This window comes from Lemur catta, chromosome 1 (genome assembly GCF_020740605.2).
Source record: "Lemur catta isolate mLemCat1 chromosome 1, mLemCat1.pri, whole genome shotgun sequence".
NCBI classification, from domain to species: domain Eukaryota; kingdom Metazoa; phylum Chordata; class Mammalia; order Primates; family Lemuridae; genus Lemur; species Lemur catta.
Window position 1 is genome coordinate 148,708,963 of NC_059128.1, and position 20,477 is coordinate 148,729,439.

Consider the following 20,477-nt stretch of genomic DNA (forward strand, 5'->3'; position numbering starts at 1 on the left):
GCATGTCCTTTACCTACTGCATCAATTGTTAACATTTTGCTTTATTTGCTTCATCACGTGCTCTCTCATCATATACGTGTAATATATGTGTATTATGTATGAGGTGTAATTACATATGTATGTAAGTATAGACATGTTACCATTATCATTTGAGAATAAGATGTAGACATTATGCTCCTTTACTCCTGTATATTTCCTAAGAACATAACCACAGTATCACTTATCAAAATTAGAAAACTGAATATTGATAAAATGTTATTTTCTAATTCATGGTTTATATTCAACTTTTGTTAATTGTCCCAATAATGCTTTACAGCTATTTTTTTCCTGGTCCAAGATCCAATCCAGGATCACACATCCACATTTAATTGTCTTTTTAGTGGAGACTTTGGTTTTTTTGCTTGTTTTTAATACATGTCATTTAATAGTCCTAAAACCTATTTCAAATTACATTAATTCTAATGGCATTTAAAAATATTAGAAATGTAAAATTAGGTAAAAATTTTATACTGAAAAACAAGTCAGAACTGACATGATGAATTAAAATTTGCTGAATAGGAAAACTCCCTAAGGGAAAATAGGTCGAAGGGGTTGAGATTGATTCTTAATTTGTGTATGGAGCCCTGTTATGACAGAAAAGCCAGCATTTCTTCGGGGATTTTGGGCTGCATATCTCTCTCCCTCTCAGTGTTCTCATGCCACCCTGTGCTTCTCAAACCACCTTTGGCAAAGGATCAGTTTTATTTCTTTTGTTATCAGTGTTCCTTCCCATCTATTAAAGATTCATCCTTTTGTAAAAATATAATAAAAATAAATTCCTATAAAAATGAAATAAAACAGACATATGAAATTCACACCCATTTTTTTTCTCATTAGTACATTCAACAGACAAACTTACTTTCTCAAATTGCTGCAAGTTTCTAAGTGCCTCATGTGACTTTCTGTACTTATCTTGTGGCACTCGTCTGTGGACCACACTTTGAGAAGTACTGGTCTATATTGGAGCATGTACCACGTTTAGTTATGGCCATCTTTCTCACTGGGGGTGAGTCCCTACAGGGTGACAGCCTTCTCATGGTCATTTCATATCCCCCAGAACCTGGAATAGAGGATTTTGCATCCCCGCACGATCTGTGTGTGCATTTGAACAGGAACTAAAAAGTGAAGTACAGGCAGAAGCATGGCCTAGTGAAAATAACTTGGGCTGTAAAGTCAGGTAATGTGACTGTAGAGACTCCACCTCTTCCCAGCTAGATGGCTATTGTCAAGTTGTTTAAATCCTCTGTGCCTCAATTTGCTAATCTGTGAATGTGGATAGCAGCGTGCAACTTGGATTGGGAGGCATAGTGACACACTGCTGGTAAAGCACTCAGCACAACAATGGCTATTACTACTATTGCTATTTCAACTTCAATACAAAGTCAAGTACTAAAATCTCAGAAACACACTATGATCTATACTCTCTCGGCAAGCTTCTACCATAAAGGGCCAGATAATAAATATTTTAGGCTTTGTGGGCCCTATGCTCCCTGCTGCAGCTACTCAACTCTGCTACTGTAGTGTGAAAGCCGCCATATCTAATATGTAGAGGACTGGAGGTGGCTGTGTTGTAACAAAATTTTATTTATAAACACTGACATTAGAATCACATATCACTTTCAAATGTCATAAAATATTATTCTTTTGATTTTTTTCATCCATTTAAAAATGTAAAAACCATTCTTAGCTGGCAAGCCATACAGAAACAGGCAGCGGGCCACATTTGGTCCTCTGCCCTTAGTGTGCTAACTCCTGCTTTAAACTCCTGCCTCAATTCAGTTAAAAATGCCTATTGTATATTACAACCTTGAGTCTACAGGCTGGGAAAGAAGGTGGGAAAAGTTCAGTCTCCCATGTACTAAGGATTGTTTTTAATTTTTAAATTTCATTCTTTAATAATTTCAGATTTAGGAAAAAAGTTGAAAAAACAGTTCAAAGAATTCCTTCATTGATTTCCCAAATGTTAGTATTTTGCCACATTTGCTTTCCTTTCTCAGGTTCTTTTCATGCCTGGAATACCAGCTCTGGAATACCATTTTTTTCCTCTCTCTCTCTCCACATTTTTTTCTGAATTATTTGAGAGTCAGTTGCAAAGATCATGCCCTTTTCTAAAAACCAAGGATATTCTCTTACATAACCACATTAGAGTTATCAAAATCAATAAATTAATATAAAATTATTATTTAATCTTTAGACCTTGTGCCATTATCAAAATCAGGAAATTAACACTGATGAATGGTACTACCTAACTTACAGATCTAATTCTGATTTCATTAGGTGGCCCACTAACATCCTCTATATGTCAAGCATCCTATAGTCATCGTCTTTGGTAACTTCCCCAATTATCCAGTGAATTTGATATTATTATCCTTATTTTACCAATGAAGGAACTAAGGCTCAGGGAGATTAAGTGGCTTGCCATCAGGCACACAGATAGTAAGTAGCAGAGCTGGAACTGCAACTCAGTGTGCCTGCCTCCAGAGCTCCTGCTGTTTAGTACTGGACTAGACTTGCAGATCTCGGGAAAGACTTCACAGTGCAAGGAGAGGGAGCTGGTATGCTAGGCATGAGAATAGCCTGAGAAACGAAAGCCAGTGACTGATACTTTCTATCAAAAAAATGTCCAGTGGGGAAGGAGAAAGCAATCAGTAAATGAAATTTAGCTATTTTGTTATACAACATAAAAGGTTTTTGGAACACCAAGGTACAAACTAAGATTACTTTTTAACTTTTTAAAAGTAAAAAATAACTTGTTAACTTATTAAAAGTAAAAAATAATTTTTATCTTATTTTTAAAAGCAGATACAGAAAACAACACAAAACAAATACGTGGCTTAATGGGATATATTATGGCAAACACTCTTGTAATCACCCTCCAGGTCAAGGAACAAAACTTTGTTGCCCTCTCTAGGGCCCCTGTTCCAATCTCAGCCCCCTCCCCCCCTCCCCCGTAATAACCACTATTCTTGACTTTTATAGTCATTACTCCCAGTGTGTAAGAACAAATTTAAGGTTTTTAGAAGATCCACACATTGTAAAATAATGTTAAAGAAAAAATTACTCTGACACTTGTTAAAGGGGTAAGGAAGACTTTATTCAAGACTGCTGCAAGAGGGGTCACTCCATTGCAGTAGGGGAGAGTGATACAGCTCTAATCCAAGTACAGCAAAGACAGCTGGGGATTTATAGCCAAGCAGCAGAGTGAGGGGGTCAGTGGGTGGAAAATTACTAAGAGGAGAACAACAAGGGTAGGAGCATTCTCCCCAAACTGACTTAGCAGGATTTTTTGCTAAGGCTGGGTGACAAAGGCCCGGCAAGAATAAGACCAACTAGGAGGGCCACAGTTGAGGCCTAGTTGAGAAGAGGGCTCAGGGAAGCCTAACTAAATTCTGGACAAGGAGAGAGTCTTTGTGAATAGACAGCATAATTTAACTATACATTTTTATTTTTCATAATAAGTTAAAAGTTCAAAAATATTTTAAATGGGTAACTTTTATGGTATGTAAATTAATGTAAATTAGAATTCAAAAAAGTTGGGAAAAAATTTAAATTATATTTATAAACACACACACACACACAAAACAATTGCCCTAAAATGTCTTCCACTAAGTTTCGATTGAAGGTAAAGCTTGCACAGTAAGGGTAAGGCGGTATTTTCAGAGAGTGCAGGAAAGCAGCCTGGAAGATTTTAACTTTAGACTCAGCTCTGTAGTAACCAGAAGGCCTGGATAAATTAACTCACACGGAGACCCTTCGTTGTCTCAAATGTAAAAATAATGTTATTTGATGACATTTGACACATCTGTCTGCATCACAGGAATGTGATGCAAAACTGAAAGGTGGGAGATGTTGCTGTTCTTGTCACTCAAAACCCAAAGATGAAATTAAAATTCTGCAGACCCTGGTGCTTTGGGGCAGGTATTGGGAATAACTTTGCCACAGTTGAACCATACCTCTAAATTCATCAGTAACCTAGAGCAGTGGTTCTCAAACTTTGGCGTGCATGTGAATAATCTGAAGAGTTTGTAAAAATACAGACATCTGGAGTTTCTGATTCAGAGCTTCTGCCCTGGGATCCCAGAATTTGCATTTCTAACAAGTTCCTGGGGATGTTGATATGGTTCCTCCAGGGACCGTACTTTGAAGACCCCTGGTTTAGAGTTTTGCAAAGAGCCCGTATACGCGAGGCGAGATTCGACCTAGTACACGTAAGTTTCGTTATCAATTTCCCCCTTCCAGGGACCCTTGTCAATATCCAACCCCCGGGCGCGTTATCAAGCTGCTGACAGTGGGGCCCCCTGCTTGCCATTCCAGATGGTATCTCCCTCCGGCCGAGGATGGCACAATCCAGATAACACTATCCTGGAGTCACGCGGCCGCGCGTGGCCCCGCACGCCCCGCCCAGCCCGCCCTGCTCGGCCGCCGCGGGGCGGAGAGCGGACGGAGCAGGCGCCGAGGCTGGCAGCCGGGCCGGCGGGGGGCGGCGCCAGGCGGCGGGTCCTTAGTCAAGTGACGCCGAGCGGCTGTCCTAGGCGCAGACTGCGGAGCCGCGAGGCTGGAGGGTGGTCATGCCGGGGGTTCTGGGTCGCATCTTCTCTCTGCTGCTGGCGCCGCTGCTTCTGTGCTCTGCGAGCGACTCGCGCGTAAGTCTGTGGGACCCCGGCGCAGGGACGCACTGCTAGGGGACAGGGTGGCGGGGAACCGGGCTGCGGCCACGGCCGCCTGAGCTCCCGCGGGGCGGGGAGCCGGAGACCCCGGTGCCCGCGCAGGCACGGCCGGCGGAGCGCAGGCAGTGGACCGGCCCTCCCGCCCCGGGCGCGCTGGGCGGGGCGCGCGTCCGTCCCGGCGGCTGGGGCGTCAGTGTGTTCCGCTGCGGTCGCCCTGATCGCTGGGACCCACTTCCCTGTCCTTACGTGTAACGAGGGGTGAGGTGAGGTGAGGAGCGCCTAACCCTTTCCAACTTTGGCCTTCCGGGAGGGGACTTCTAAGTTGCTCGGGTTATCAGAGGGCGCCTCGGCCCGGGGCGCCCTCCTTGCCTGTTCGTGCTCTGCGGAGCTCTCCGGAAGGAGAAGAATGGGGTCAGGAGAGGCCCCTGCAATGGGAACATTGGATTGTTTCTCTTCGCGGTGATTCCCCTTTTCAAACATCTCGTTCCCTTCTCTCCACTCCTCGCCGCCTGCTTTTTGGCTTGGGGTTTGCATCGCATTCGTGGGACCATTTTATTTCAGGGGCTGACGGCCCAGGTTGAGGGTGGGAAGGGGCAGGTCGCAGGGGGGCGGCAGCGTTGATGGAGGGAAGTTTGGCGCGGGGAGTGGGCGAGGTGCAGGGACGGGCACGTCTGGTGGGAGAGGGGGGCCGGCCTCGCTCCGCCTGTCCGAGCTGAGGCGGCGGCCTGCGCTTCCGAAGCGCTGCCTGGGGAGGTTGGCATCACATCTGAGGGAAGGAGAGGTGGCCGTCAAAACGGGCAGCTTCTCCTCTGCACGTTCCGCGAACCAACTTTGGTTCCTCCAGAGTTTAGGTGGCCTGAGTCTGGGGCATATTTTAAGTGCCAGATGGTGGAATTTGAGCCTGTAGACTTGTAAGTTACATTCTTTGATAAAAGGTTTGCCTAGGGCAAAGAAAAGTCATCCGTTTGTCTAAAGCAAAGGTTGAAAATTTTAAGTATTTGGGAAACAGCTGCTGAATGTGTTTTCATTTTGGGAAAAGGTCACCTCAAATTGAGTACTTGCTACTCCCTCTCCACCCCATCTGTGGTTCTCCTGCCCCAGTTTTTTCTTTCTTTTCTTTTCTTTTTTTTTTTTGGTAGACAGAATTTTCTTATCAGGGAGGCCTGGATGAGTCTCGGGGGTCAGAGCTAGCCAGCTGCGAGAACCACTGGTAAAGGTGGAATTGGGGAATAGTTCAGAACAGTGGCAGGGTAAGGGGAGGTGGGGAAAAGGCAGATCTTAACCATTATCTGGGGGTGGTTGGGGGAGAGATTAAAGATTTATGAATGAGGAGCAGGTGGACAGGGCAGACTTCGATGTGATATTAGCTTATTAGTCTTGTGCAGTGTCTTTGGGTGGATGCCCTGTGGCTGCCATACCTGTGGCCCACACATAAAAGCTGGCATCACCCCAGGAAGTCTCACGTCAGGTGTGAGACTGGACTGCTGTGCCTAGAGATGAAGACAGATGCCAGCAGGCTAGCTTTCTGTTATTTCTTTCTTTGCATTTCTTTAGAACAGCGGTTCTCAAACTTTAACTGTCCTAGAAATTAAGAGAAATTTTAAAAATATTTACTAATTAAGAAATAATAAATCTATTACATGTTAATAAACTATATTTTTATGAAAAATAACAATTTCTCCCAAAATTTCAGGGTGAAGAGTTGTACTGTTTTACGTTTCTACAAATCTCTTTCATGTCTGTCTTAAGAGAAGACAGATTTTCATGTCTACTTCTGCATTCAGTCTGTTGTCATCACATGTCACACAGTCTCTGGAAAACTCCACTGCACACTCGTGAGAGAGAGAATGGAAAAGGCAGCAATGGCCTAGTATTATTTGGAAAGTAATTTTGACTAAGTGAACCCCCGAAAGGGTTTCCCCAGACCAGACTTTGAGAACCACTTTTAGAATAATGTTTTTTTATAAAGAACTGCATGTTCTTTGTGGAGAAACTTTAAACATATAAAAAACATAGTAAAAAAACCTGAAAACTGCTCATCACATCACATGTTTGTGTTTGAATAATAAACTTTAGCTAGTAAGTGACTGGTATTTGAGTGGCTTGGATTCAAGGTGGGTTGGGCAGATGTAAATGGCCTTCAGGTTTTGAATGGGGATAAGGACCCTCTAATATCCCACAAAGCTGATGCCGGTTCCTGGTTGCAGGCGGAGTTGACCTGGAAACCTCTCCTTGGCCACTGTCCTTTCTAAGGAATTCATTTCCAGAGCCCACCTGCACAGAACTGGTGGGGGACCCTTCTGGGAACAGAGAAAATGGCCGTCTTCAGGCAGCTGTCCCTAGGCTCGAAGGCCGCCCTGGTTGCTGTCACTGTCTTCGTGTCCATGATCGTCTCTCGCTCCTGTCTAGCGGAGAGCCTTGAGCTCAGGGCCTGGCGTTGGCTGTTTCGCCTGCAGCTCGCCCTGTTTGTCAATTCGCTCATGCTCATTGGCTCTCTCTACATCTGGCGCAGCACAGTGAGCAACCTCTGCCACTCCCCAGCCGCGGAGTCAACCTGTTTTCAGCTCTGGAAGGTGGTGGTTCTGGCATTTCTGGTCCTGGCCCATTCCAGTTTCTTCACCATGATCTTTTTAGTGGCCGAGGAGCCCTATCTCTTTTCCTTGGCAGCCTGCTCCTGCCTGGGTGCTTACATCATCATGCTCTTCTTCCTCTGCATCCTCAGCAGCATGGAGCAAGCCTATCAGCTCTTGGCCTGGCACAGTGGTAGGGTGGTGGGCAGTCTTGACAAGACAAGGAAGCTGGCGCTCAGGCCCGCCCTGGCAGTAGCAGTGACCGCCGTGCTCAGTGTGGCAGGACTTCTGAATGCTGCCCAGCCTCCAGCTGTGAAAACCGTGGAGGTGCCCATCGGTCAGCTGCCCCTCTCTATGAACAACCTCAAGATCGCGCTCCTCTCAGACATCCACTTGGGCCCCACGGTGGGCAGGACAAAGATGGAGATGTTTGTGAGGATGGTGAACCTACTGGACCCAGACATCACAGTGATCGTGGGTGACCTCTCCGATTCGGAAGCCTCGGTTCTGCGGAAAGCTGTCGCTCCCTTGGGCCAGCTACATTCGCGCCTCGGCACCTACTTCGTCACAGGCAATCACGAGTACTACACGTCAGATGTCAGCAACTGGTTTGCGCTGCTGGAATCCCTGCACGTCCAGCCTCTTCACAATGAGAACGTGAAGATTTCTGCCACAGGGGCCCAACGTGGTGGGGGTGAAGATGACGGCTGGATCTGCTTGGCCGGGGTGGACGATATTGAAGCAGACATCCTGCACTACTCTGGCCATGGCATGGATCTTGTCAAGGCCCTGAAGGGCTGCAGCCCAGACCACACCATCATCTTGCTAGCTCACCAGCCCCTGGCTGCCAAAAGAGCCCTCCAGGCTCGGCCAGACATTAACCTGATCCTTTCTGGGCACACGCATGCTGGGCAAATCTTCCCCTTGAACGTGGCAGCCTATCTCCTGAACCCCTTTTTTGCTGGTCTTTACCAGGTGGCCCAGGCTACATTTGTATATGTCAGCCCAGGCACAGCCTACTACGGGATACCCATGAGGTTGGGTAGCCGGGCAGAGATTACGGAGCTCATCCTGCAGCGGGCTCCCTGAACCAGTCCTGCCCTGTGCGCCTCTGCCCTGCCCTGCTTACCTCCGTCCTGCCCTTGCACTCCACCTTGTCCTGCTTCAGAGTCACTTGCCTGCTTTATCCCTCTGGCCTCTCCTGCCCAGCCCTGCCAGTGCACCCTTGGACACAAGCCTGACTCTCACAGTGAGTCTATAACATCCTTCTCTCCCTTATTTTATGCCATTTATTTACTCAAGTTATCTGGGTCGTATGTCTTAGAATTTCCTACATTTTGGATTTGGGGATTGCTTAACATGTTCTACTGTCCCTCATATTTTCTGTGAACTGGTAGAACTGGAGCTCTATAAAGGTTAGAGGTAGAGGCTGGATAGATTGAGGTTCAATTTCTTCCCTTTCTGGTAGGAAGACTTCATTGCTACAGTGATGCTAAGATTGACGCATGGGCCCAGGTGTTCTCAGCTTGATCCCTCCAACAGAGTTGCTCATCATCTTTTCATCTCATGTTTCAGCAGTCGTTGGTGATTGTTGACTAATGTCATTATTTCACTGGACTGCAAAATGGTGATTTTTAAAAAAAATTCCATCATTTCTTCTGCATTTACTAGCTGTAGTTCTTCTGCAAAGAATTCTCTTCAATTGTTTTGTTACTCTGAAAAAGTCTTTAGCAAAGGCAAGGTAGATGCTAGATTTTTTTCACTTTATTCATTAATTTCTAGAATAATGAACTGGTACCACAGCAACCTCCAAGGGTGATCGATAAGCTTTTCTTTTGGGTGAGTGGGAGTAGCATTATGAATTTGGATATTTTTATACATCAGATGTTTTTTAATTCATTGACATGATAAATCCTTTGATGCTCAAAATATCCCATCTTTGGCCAGTTGGAGCGCCTTCAAATAGGCTTCTGTCATTTTGATGGGACCCTAATAGTTTTTCTTTTTAAGACAGTTTTAGGCTTATTTTGTACATATTCTGCCATAGACTTGGATTAACTAATTTCTTGAAGAAGCAGCTCTGGTTCCTTTAGTGGGAAATGTTTGCAGACCACAATTTAGGTGCTATATTAGCACCCAGGTTAGATTGCTCATGGCTGGCATCGTTTCAAGCTGTTTCAGTGGGTATTGCTAGGAAATAAAATACTTTTTCAGAAAGAGAAAAAAAATCCTAAGTATATACTAATATTTCCAATTCCAATGGAAGATTGCAGGTTTTATTTTTTTAAGACTTTATTGTTTTAGAGAAGTTTTCAGTTGATAGAAAAGTTGGAAGGTACAGAGCTTTCCCCTATACCCCCCTGATTACAAAGTTTTTACTTGATTTCTTTGATTTTATATTTGTTTCTCTCTTTACACTGAAATTTTTAGTTCCTAATAATCTGATGTAATTATTTATTTACTTTATCCTGCTACATGTATATATAACAGAATCAAAGTAGCAATAACGATATTATTACTAAGATGAAATCCACTGGATGCAGTTTGCTTTTCTGTTATTTTGTCTGAATGCAGTTTAAGCTAAATACAGTCAGAGTGGTATTTCAACTTAACTTGGAGTAATTCTTTCTGTGTGGAAAGTTAGGTCTGTTTTTAATATTTAAGAATTTTGTATTTCTTAATTTAATTTTTTTAAACTATGCACTTACCTTTCCTCTGAGATGAAGAGCAGAATCAAACCTGTACATGTCCCTGAGTCGGTGGGGCCTGGGAACCGGACCAAGCTGTGCTTGTTCCCCTCCATTCTGCCATTTCCTTATCTCTTCCATTGTTGTTTACCCCCTTCACCCACAGTGCTCTGGAATGCTGAACAAAAATCTTTTTGGCACAAGACAAGCATGAATAAATAAACAAAATTAATAAAAATATAGAGTGTGTAAGCTAGAGCAGATCAGCCACATTTTCCTCATATCCATGCTGAGATTATCTCCATTACCTGTGCTTGTTTTGCTTCTCCAGCCAGTCTGATGTCATGGTGCTTCCATGATGTGATATTTTAAAGGCTCTTAGCTCTGACATAATCAGGGTTTGTTTTATAGTTAATATTTCTTCTCTTTCCCTTTTGTGCAAATACCCTTGCAGCCCCTCCCGTCTCTCGTCTCTCCTTGCCTTGGTCCTTCTTCCCTCAACTCTCGGGTGCTTGCAGGCTAAGAGGATTGGGTCTCTGCCACCCCGGGGTCTCTGGAGTGAGTTGACAGGGTGTGTAGGGTGCTGGGGTTGGAGATCCAGTGAATAGCTGCTTACTGGAGTTGCACTGAGATTGTCTGCACGGACTCAGCATGACCCATAACCGATGATATCACTGAGCTCCTTTTATCTCTTTGTTCTAGTCAAGGACTGGGCACAAGTAATGCAAATATAATTATTTTTAGTCCTGAGGATTAGGAAGCTTGGGAGATGTTCCTATTTCCTGATGATGTAAATATTGTGTTATGTTTAATTTTTTTTTTTTTAAAGATGCTTATTTACCACTGCAATAATCTAAGCTGAGTAAATAACTTTAAAAAATTATATTGGTCAGTATTAGGTTCCTGATGTGTATTAGGTCCAAGGGTGTTTTGTTTGTACTGGTGTTTTATTTCTTCCAGTATTATATGCACTGTGTAAATGCCTGGAGGGCCTTGAGAAAGTGGGCGTTTTGCTTTGCTTGGAATTGCTTTTTATTTTGTCTGTTTTCTGTGCCCTCATGCACTGTAAATCCTGATGCCCCTGCAAGTGTGAAATAAAAGTATGTCTCTTCAGTATTCCATTCCTGCACCAATTCATTTGGAAGGGTTGGAATTTGCACACAGAGCAAATGTTGTGTTTTTTGTGTTTTGGGGAGAATAAACTCTGAAGGTCGCCTCCTCTTCCCCCTCCTTCCCCCCTTTCTTCCTCTCTCTCAGTGTTTCTTGATGGCCTTATTTCGTCAGTGGTGCCATAGCTCAGAGGAACCTTAAAAGATGCTGGATCTTCTCAGGTCCTTAAATGTTGAGAGGGGCCACTTTGGATCCATGAAGCAGACTGTCCTCATTTCCTTTGGCCACGTTAGTCCACAATCATGAGCCCTCTCTGAAGGTGAGGCTGCTTCTGCCTCTGTCCATACTGATCCCCTCTGGGCTTGCTTTTCTAGGTGTCAGTTTCAGAGGCTCGTCCCTGCCCCCCTGGTCCAAATAACATGGTGTCGCTCATATCGGACCACCATGACGATCCATAAATGTCCTGACAGTCAAGGTCTTTCATGTGATATAGATCCGGGCAGTGGATGTAGCTCAGCCCAGAGGCAGAATGTACCTGCTGCCCTGCCTACGCAAACAAACTGCTTTTGATCTTTTTTATTGATAGAGTTTGAAAGGATTAGAACAGTAGCTGCAAGCCAAGTGCTAGAGGCTGTGTTGCTCTGTCCCAGCAATCATCCCACACCTGCGAAATAGCTGCCATGGGAACTACCCTGTGGTTAATTAAGTAACCCACCATCTGGTTGTTTGCATGGGCTCACAGGTGATTTGAGTGGGAGTATGATAGACATGACCTTTAAGGCTTTGTGGAGGGGGCACTAATATCTATTACAATTCCAGGAGGGTTATGGTCTAGCTTCAGATTTATCTCAGGTGGGCGTGGGCAGTTCCAGAACTTCTACTTGATCTGTAATGGCTTTTCCTCAGGGCGAGGGTTCTGCTGGCTGTTCAGTGAAGCCATCCCAACTTGCCCGCCAGACCAGGGAAACAACCGTATGACGGGTCCTCCGACTCGCTGATCCCACTGCCAGAGGCCTCGGGTCCAGGACCCTTTATCCCCGCCTCCCTGAGAGTGATGGCACATCAGTACCCCAGCATCACCATCCGTTTAGACTGTAGCCAACAGTCCTCAGAAGGTCTGGGGGTACCCCTTTCCTTAGGACACCGATACCCAAGTCCCTTTGGGGAAGAATGGGGGAATATTTACTGTACATACTTGGGGTGGCATTGCAGGGTCCTTCCTCGAGGGAGTCATCCAACCTCCCTGCAATGTGTGACTGAATGGCTGTATGTCAGAGAACGGGCTCGAAGCTGGGAACTGGGTGAACTGCAGTTTTCCATTGCAGTGGCTGACATCAGCCTTTTGCTCATGAATTCTTGAATATTTTCGTGTTAAACCCATTGAGCGGCACCCTTGCTGACTGCCCAGCTGTATGCCCCTGTAGGAATGCTGTGCTTTATGAGCCATTGCCTAAGATCACTACTGGTCAACACACGCTGGTTGCCACTCTGTCCTTGCTGGTTGTTTTGTGTCCACTTGCTTCTGACAGTTAAGTGGTCCCACCTTGGTTATGCCAGAATCTCATCATCCCCAGCAACACTAGGGAGCCCAGTGCCTTGGCATCACCTTCTGCTGCTGTCCCTTGTCTACACAGGACAACCCCACTGGGCATCTCAAGGATGCCTGGGCCCTCTCACTAGTGCATTCCTTACCAAAGGGATAGTTTTCGGGGTGCTCCTGGGGAATATAGTCAGATGGGGTCTCTGGTCACCATTTTCACATTCCCACTTCTTTGAGCCGCCCCATACCTTCCTCAGGATGCCAAGGCACTCCCGGCATCTTCGCCTCATTTCCTGTAGGCCAGTCTCTCTCATGTTTGTGTTCCACGGAGCCATCCCAACAGCGAAGGGACTGGGTTCAGATGCTTTTACCAAGGCAATGCACAAGTCATGGGAGAGTACACCATACCAATAATGTCCCCCTACTCAGCCTTATATCTTACCCCCTTAAGATCCACTCCCAGTGACCCCATGCTTAAGTCCTGGTCTTTTACTTTTCTGGCAGAAGATATGAGTCTCTTTAAACATTCCCACAGAAGCCTTTGGCATTCACAGAATGCCCTGAGTGGATAGCTGACCTGGGCCTGTTGATCTGTTTCTTCAAAGCTTCCAAATCCCTTAACAAAAGCCAGCCAACCTCACCCTCCTTACAATTACCAGTAACCCCCCACCTCTGCCCCGTTCCAGGGGTAGAGCTGGTGCAGATGCCAACTCCTCTTCTACCTCACCTCCTCCCAGTCCAGCACAACTGAGGGCCTTAGTATTTGTGTTTGAGCTAGCACCACCCCACTTAGCACCAGCTATAGGGTTCTTGTGGCTGTTTGACATATATGAGAAATCTGGGTACAGACTCATATCCTGAGGATCTGCTGTTTAGGCCACTCCTGGCACCAATTGTCTTAGTTTGTGTTCCTCTGGAAGCGGAACATTGGGTGCAGATGGTTTGAGAAGTGATCCAAGAGCACAGGACCAAGGAACAGAAGGAACAACCTATATAAGAATGTGTATCATGGTTATCACTCTGGGCAACAGAGACGTGATTCTGCCAAGACCTCCTGAAAAGTGCACAGAATTGTCTCCCTAAAAGACAAGAGAGTGCCATTATCCACCCTTTCTGGTCCCCCATTGGTTGAGGGTTGCCCCTAGGGGCATGGACTTCCCAGCGCTCCTGGTCCGAGCCAGGTTCCCCTGGTATGTGGCAGGAAGACGAAAAGACCTGAGGTGTGAGTGTGGGTTGAGACACTGTCTACACAAAGCACACTGAGCTCACACAAGATTATCCACAGAGCTGCAGCTGATGTAGGTATGTTTTAAACTGATATATATGTATATATTTTGTTACTTTTTTTTGTTTTTTTGAGACAGAGTCTCACTCTGTTGCCCGGGCTAGAATGCTGTGGTGTCAGCCTAGCTCACAGCAACCTCAAACTCCTGGGCTCAAGCAATCCTCCTGCCTCAGCCTCCTGAGTAGCTGGGACTACAGGCATGCGCCACCATGCCCGGCTAATTTTTCTATATATATTTTTAGCTGTCCAGATCATTTCTTTCTATTTTTAGTAGAGACAAGGTCTCACTCTTACTCAGGCTGGTCTTGAACTCCTGAGCTCAAATAATCCACCCTCCTTGGCCTCCCAGAGTGCTGGGATTACAGACGTGAGCCACCGCGCCCGGCCTGTAGGTATGTTTTAAAAATCAAGTTCAGTGCCTGCAATCCTAGCATTAGAGGCCAGGGCAGGAGGATTGCTTGAGGCCAGGAGTTCAACACCAGCCTGGACAACATAGCATAGACCCCATCTCTACAAAAAAATTAAAGAATTAGCCAGGTGAGGTGGCGTACATCTGTAGTACCAGCTACTCAGGAGGCTGAGGCAGGAGGATCACTTGAGCCCAGGAGTTTGATGTTGCAGTGAGCTATGATGATGCCACTGCGCTCAGGTGACAGAGCAAGGAGACCCTGTCTCTAAAATAAATAAATAAATAAAAATAAAAACAATTCTCTATCTTTTCTTCTCACCCCATGTGTATCAAAGATCTTCCCACAGTGGCAAAAGCAGAGTACCTCATTCCTTTCAGGAGCTGCATAATATTTCATCATGGATGTCTGTGCATATATACATGCATGCAGATGCAATGCACATACCATATAAACCGTAATTTATTTCATTAGTGCATTTTTTTATTTGCATCAACATTTGACTAGGAAAATTTTCAGACAGAAAGTTGAAAAACCAAGTGTGGTGGCATGTTCCTGTAGTCCCAGCTACTCAAGAGGCTGAGACCCTGTTTCAAAAACAAAAACATATTACTCTCAGTCATCTGTCAATCCATGTTATGGATTGGATGCATGTCAAAGTAAGTTACAGACATCAGTGCCAACCCCCCCCCCCAAAAAAAAACTTCACCATGTATATCATTAACTAGAGGTCAATATTTGTTTATGGACTATTTTCCCCCAAGGTAAAATTTACATATAATGAAATGCACATATCTTAAGTGTACTATATGATGAGTTTTAACAAATGCCTATACCTGCATAAGCAAAAACCGTTATCGAGCTATAGAACATTACCATTATCCAAGAAAGTTCCCTTGTGTCCTTCCCAGGTAGTACCTGCCCCTAGTTTCCCACTATTAACAATTATTTTGATTTCAACCCCCCACCACAGATTAGGTTGCCTTTTCTAGAACTTCATATAAATAGGTTCATGCAATACGAACATTTTTGCATAAGGCTTCTTTCAGTCAGCATTTGGGATTTATCCATGTTATTAGCAGTTTGTCCTTTTTTATTGCTGAGTTGTAGTCTATCATATGAATATACCATAGTTTATCCATTTGCTTGTTTATAGACAATTGGGTTTTTTCCAGTTTTGTTCTATTAGGAATAAAGCTATGAACATTTTTTACAAGTCTTTGTGAACATATTTTTTTCCTCCTGTAATAAGACTTATTATTTTGAAGTGCAATTTGGTTTAAACAGTGTTGCAGTTTTTAAAAATGTACTTTGTAAATACATCTTGGAGGAAATTGTAGGGGGGGAAGGTAAATGCATTTTTAAAAAACTTTTTATTATGGAACTTTCCAAAAGTACAGACAGAATACACATGTCCCCACCTCCTAACTTCAACAGAGATCCATTTTGCTATACATGCCATCTACTTTTTTTGTTTGCTCTTTTTCTTTTTGGTGTCTAGTATTTTAAGGCAAATCTCAGACGTCATGTCATTCCCCCTATAAAGATTTCTGTATCTATCACTAACTGATGAGGACATTTTTTTTCTTTTGTATAATCACCATGCAATTGTTATATCTAATGGAATTGACAGTAATTCTTTTAATACTATCTAATGCCCGATCTATGTTCAGATTTTTTCTATCTCAGTGTGTTTTTACAGTTTGTTAGAATCAGGATCCAAACCAAGTTTACACATTGCATTAGTTTGTTATTCCACTTAAGTTCTCTTTCATTTTCTAAGAATACTCCCTTTCTTTTATTTTTATTTTTTTGAGACAGAATTTCACTCTGTTGCCCAGGCTAGAGTGAGTGCCGTGGCGTCAGCCTAGCTCACAGCAACCTCAAACTCCTGGGCTCAAGCAATCCTCCTGCCTCAGCCTCCCGAGTAGCTGGGACTACAGGCATATGCCACCATGCCCGGCGAATTTTTTCTATATATTTTTAGTTTTCCAGCTAATTTCTTTCTATTTTTAGTAGAGACGGGGTCTCGTTCTTGCTCAGCCTGGTCTCGAACTCCTGAGCTCAAACAATCCGCCCGCCTTGGCCTCCCAGAGTGCTAGGATTACAGGCGTGAGCCACCGTGCCCGACCCCTCCCTTTCTTTTAATACCGTTGATTTGTTGGAACAACTGACCTAGATCATTGGGCTTTTAGAATGTCCCACATTTTGGAGTTGGCTTATTGCTGCTTTGGTATTGCCAAATTCAGGTTTAATTGTGAGTTAGGTTCAGTAATGAGGACCACTTCCTTGTGGGACTGTATTTGAATCATAACATGAGAGAGAATGTCTGCTTGTTCCTCTTCTACTGAGGCTGAAATTGAGCAGAGGGATCACGTGGAATCTGCCCAATCTTTCTTTATAAAATTTCCATCAGTCTTTCTAATGGTTTTAGCATCTATTGATGATTATAGCTTAAATCCATTTCACTAAGTATTAGAAAAGGATGTTTTTCAGATTCTGTTATTCTTCTGCATTTATTAGCTGGGATCCTGTGAAGAATTTTCTATTGTCCACTTTTTGGTTACCCTGAAATACGGTTTTTATGTGGAGGGGAAGTAAACTGCTCTGTCTTTGTCAGTGTTCAGAGTAATGAGTTGGTACCCTAGCAGTCTCCAAAGGTAACCAACGAATTTTTTCTTCTGTGTATTATGAACTCGTGGTTGTTAATATTCATGTAGTAGTGGTTTTTTTCAGTTGACATGTCTTTTAGGTCTTTCTCACTCTCCCTTTTTGATGCTCAGATTTTCCCCTGAGGCTAGTAGAAGCCTCTTCAGGTTAGCCCCGGCGCCACGCATCTAACCAGCCCCCCACCCTGTGGGTCTTCCTCCTGCCCACTGCCGGCCCTACCGTCACCACTGTGGCCCATGTCGCTGCTGTCCTTTTAGCCCCCTCAGGAAAAGGCCACAGTGCTGAACATTTGGAAACACATCTGATCCTGCCATTCTTTCATTTCAGTTGTTCTCCATGGCTCTTGGCATGAAGTCCAAGCCCTTGAACCTGGACTTGAGGGCTTGTTCAGTCTGGCCCCTGCCGCCACCTCTGGCTCAGCAGCTGCCACCTTTTATCTGACTCGAGGCTCTGTGGCTTGCGTGCTGCCGTCCTGCCCCCTGCCGCCCGGGCCTCACACGTGGTTTTCTCCATCTGTTGCCTTCCCCCTGGGCTTGCTCCCCCCAACCCTAGGCCTCCGCTGAGGCCAGCAGTTCCCAGCCCTGGCTGCACATTACAGCACCTGGGCAGCTTTAAGAAATACCAATGCCTGGGTTCCTCCAAAGACCAATTAAAATCTGAATGTCCAGCAGGGAGAGGCCCAACGTTGCTGTTTTTAAAAGCTTGCACAGGTGATTCTGATGAGCCGCCAAGATTGAGAAGCACAGTTTGGGGTGTTTCTTCCTCTAGGAAACTTGCCCTTGACCCCAGGCCTGGGTTCCATGCCATTTATTTCTTCAGCTTCCTGCTCTAAGACCTGTTTCCCCACCTAGACCCCTCACTGTGTTAGCCCTTAGGTTTCTTCCAGGCTAGACTAAGCTTCATGTGGATTGTGGCCTCATCTGTGTGGTGCCCCTCTGGGATTACCCAGCACATAGTAGGTGCTTGGTAATGTTTGTAGATGGATGAAAGGGAGATATTTAGGCTGCACTCTGAGGTTGACTGGGGACAGAGATGGTGCCCCACTATCTGCTAGACAAAGGCCAGATTCCGTTGTCTGCCACCGTCATTTCTCACCAGCTTTGTCTCCTGCTCCTCTGAACTCCTCCTAGACGAGTGGAGTTCCAACAGCCCTGCCCTTTTCGCAGTCCTGCCTGAAGTTGCTCTGCTTCCTCTCTACCTGTCCAAAGAATTGCCCCATCTCATGGGCCACCTCTGAACTCGAGGAACTTGTGGGGAACCCTTATGTGACACTTAGTCCCATACATACTATGAGGATATTTTCGAAATCATCTATTGGGGCACCTGGTGTAAGAAATAATTTTTATCTTTTTGTGAGTTTCTTGCCTTTGAATGGAAATTAAAGCCTTATTTACTAGAAAAATAAAGTGATATTGACACTAGCCTTTTAGAAAAATGATTCTTAAATTATTTATGTGTTTGTTTGGGTTAGCTTTTTGAGATGTAACCCACACACAATGAAGCTGTCATGTACCCTTATGCATTCTGCTCTGAGTTGCTTAACTTCCTCTCCCCAGGTGGGTTTCAGGCCATGTGTGATCTAGGATGCACACTCTCACAGTTGTTTCCAGATACGACTTCAATGGCAACCTCCAAAGCTGCCGTGAACTGAGATGCTGCTGTGACTAAAGCTAGTATTGTGACCTTTGAAAGCCTAAAGATGCACAAGGAATCTTACTAATGATGCAGAACACTAATTATTAAATGGATGGTTTCTTGTAAGCCTACCCCTGTTGGCACCTGTGGCTTGTTGCTTCCTTTCTTGTCCACCAGAGGGCAGTGTTCCACTCTGTCTAACAGTTGGCTCCCCTTTGAGATCTTCCCTTTCAAATCATGTCACTTTAACTCTGACGTGACTCCAAAACAGTGTTTCTTGAAATTTTATTTGACTGATAGAAATATATTGCAACCCAGTAGCGACATACATACATATGCAACTCTGCATGCATATATACAACAAAAGTTTCATAAAGTAATACTTTGTACAGTATACTCTGATATTTCCTATTCTTTCATTTAAAAAAAGATGCCTGGCCAGGTGCAGTGGCTCAGGCTTGTAATCCTAGCACTCTGGGAGGCCAAGGTGGGAGGATTGCTTGAGCTCAGGAGTTCAAGACCAGCCTGAGCAAGCCCAAGACCCCTTCTCTACTAAAAATGGAAAAAATTAGCTGGGCATGGTAATGTGCACCTGTAGCCCCAGTTACGGGAAAGGCTGAGGCAGGAGGATCACTTGAGCCCAGGAACTTGAGGTTGCTGTGAGCTATGATAACACCACCGCACTCTAGCTGGGGCTACAGAGCAAACCTCCGTGTCTCTCTCTCTCTCTATATATATATATATACATATATACATATATATAAATTAAAATAATAAAAAAGATGCCTATCCCAACCCAAATTGAATTTATTACTAACAAATCTAGTCTCAGCCCACAATTTGAAAAATACTGTTTTAAGGTTCCTTTCGTACGGTACCTGAATGGTTATGGCAGAGGAGAGGAGGATTAGAGATGGGAACTTGCCCAGGTCACTCTGGGGCTCAGAGCAACACCTAGGATGGTGCTTCAGGGCTTTGGACTTTCAGTCTGTTGCTTTTTGTCCTGAATTTTACACTTTCAATTTCCTTCCTTCCTTCCTTCCTTCCTTTCCTTCCTTTCCTTCCTTTCCTTCCTTTCTTTCCTTTCTTTTCTTTCTTTTCTTTCTTTTTTTTTTTTTTGAGACAGAGTCTCGCTCTGTTGCCCAGGCTAGAGTGAGTGCCGCCATGGCGTCACCCTAGCTCACAGCAACCTCAAACTCCTGGGCTCAAGCTATCCTCCTGCCTCAGCCTCCCGAGTAGCTGGGACTACAGGCATGCACCACCATGCCCGGCTAATTTTTTCTATATATATTTTTAGTTGGCCAGATAATTTCTTTCTATTTTTAGTAGAGACGGGGTCTCGCTCTTGCTCAGGCTGGTCTCAAACTCCTGATCTCGAGTGATCCACCCGCCTCAGCCTCCCAGATTGCTAGGATTACAGGCGTGAGCCACTGCGCCTGGCCTACACTTTCAATTTTCTTTCTTTCTCTCTTTCTTTTCTTTCTCTCTTTCTGTCTCTTTCTTTCTCTCTCTCCTTCCTTCCTTCTTTTCTTTTCTTTCAAGGTAGGATTTCACTCTGTGGCCCAGGCTACAGTGTAGTGACATCATCATAGCTCACTGCAACCTCAAAACTCCTGAGCTCAAGCGATCCTCCTGCCTCAGCTTCCAGAGTAGCTGGGACTACAGGAATGCACCACCATGCCCAGCTAATTTTTTAATTTTTTTGCAGAGATGGCGTCTTGCCATTGCCCAGGCTAATCTCAAACTCCAGGCTTCAAGTGATCTTCCTGCCTGGGCCTCCCAGAGTGCTAGGATTACAGGTGTGAGCCACTACTCCTGGCCATTTAGAGTTTAATTGATGGGTGTTGGGGAACCCAGTGACATTACT

The 20,477-nt window shown here is 44.8% G+C and overlaps 2 protein-coding genes across 4 annotated transcripts in view; both read left to right on the forward strand.

Moving 5' to 3' along the window:
* Positions 1–4,463: 4,463 nt before the first annotated feature.
* GLB1 (galactosidase beta 1) overlaps positions 4,464–20,477 on the forward strand; it is an 85,455-nt gene continuing 69,441 nt past the window's right edge. Inside the window, exon 1 of the mRNA XM_045537423.1 lies at positions 4,464–4,682. Coding sequence (XP_045393379.1) covers positions 4,608–4,682 — 75 coding nt within the window. The 5' untranslated portion in view covers positions 4,464–4,607. The remainder of the gene's footprint in view (positions 4,683–20,477) is intronic.
* On the forward strand, positions 4,605–11,079 carry TMPPE (transmembrane protein with metallophosphoesterase domain). 3 transcript variants are annotated; one of them, XM_045537431.1, is made up of 2 exons: positions 4,605–4,682; positions 6,914–11,079. In XM_045537431.1, the coding sequence occupies exon 2, from the start codon at positions 7,022–7,024 to the stop codon at positions 8,363–8,365; it is 1,344 nt and encodes a 447-aa protein (XP_045393387.1). In that variant the 5' UTR covers positions 4,605–4,682; positions 6,914–7,021; the 3' UTR covers positions 8,366–11,079. The 3 variants fall into 3 exon arrangements, 2 of the variants coding, with proteins under 2 accessions (XP_045393387.1, XP_045393398.1); XM_045537442.1 differs by lacking the exon at positions 4,605–4,682 and adding an exon at positions 4,850–4,974; XR_006731472.1 differs by lacking the exons at positions 4,605–4,682; positions 6,914–11,079 and adding exons at positions 4,902–4,974; positions 6,400–6,903.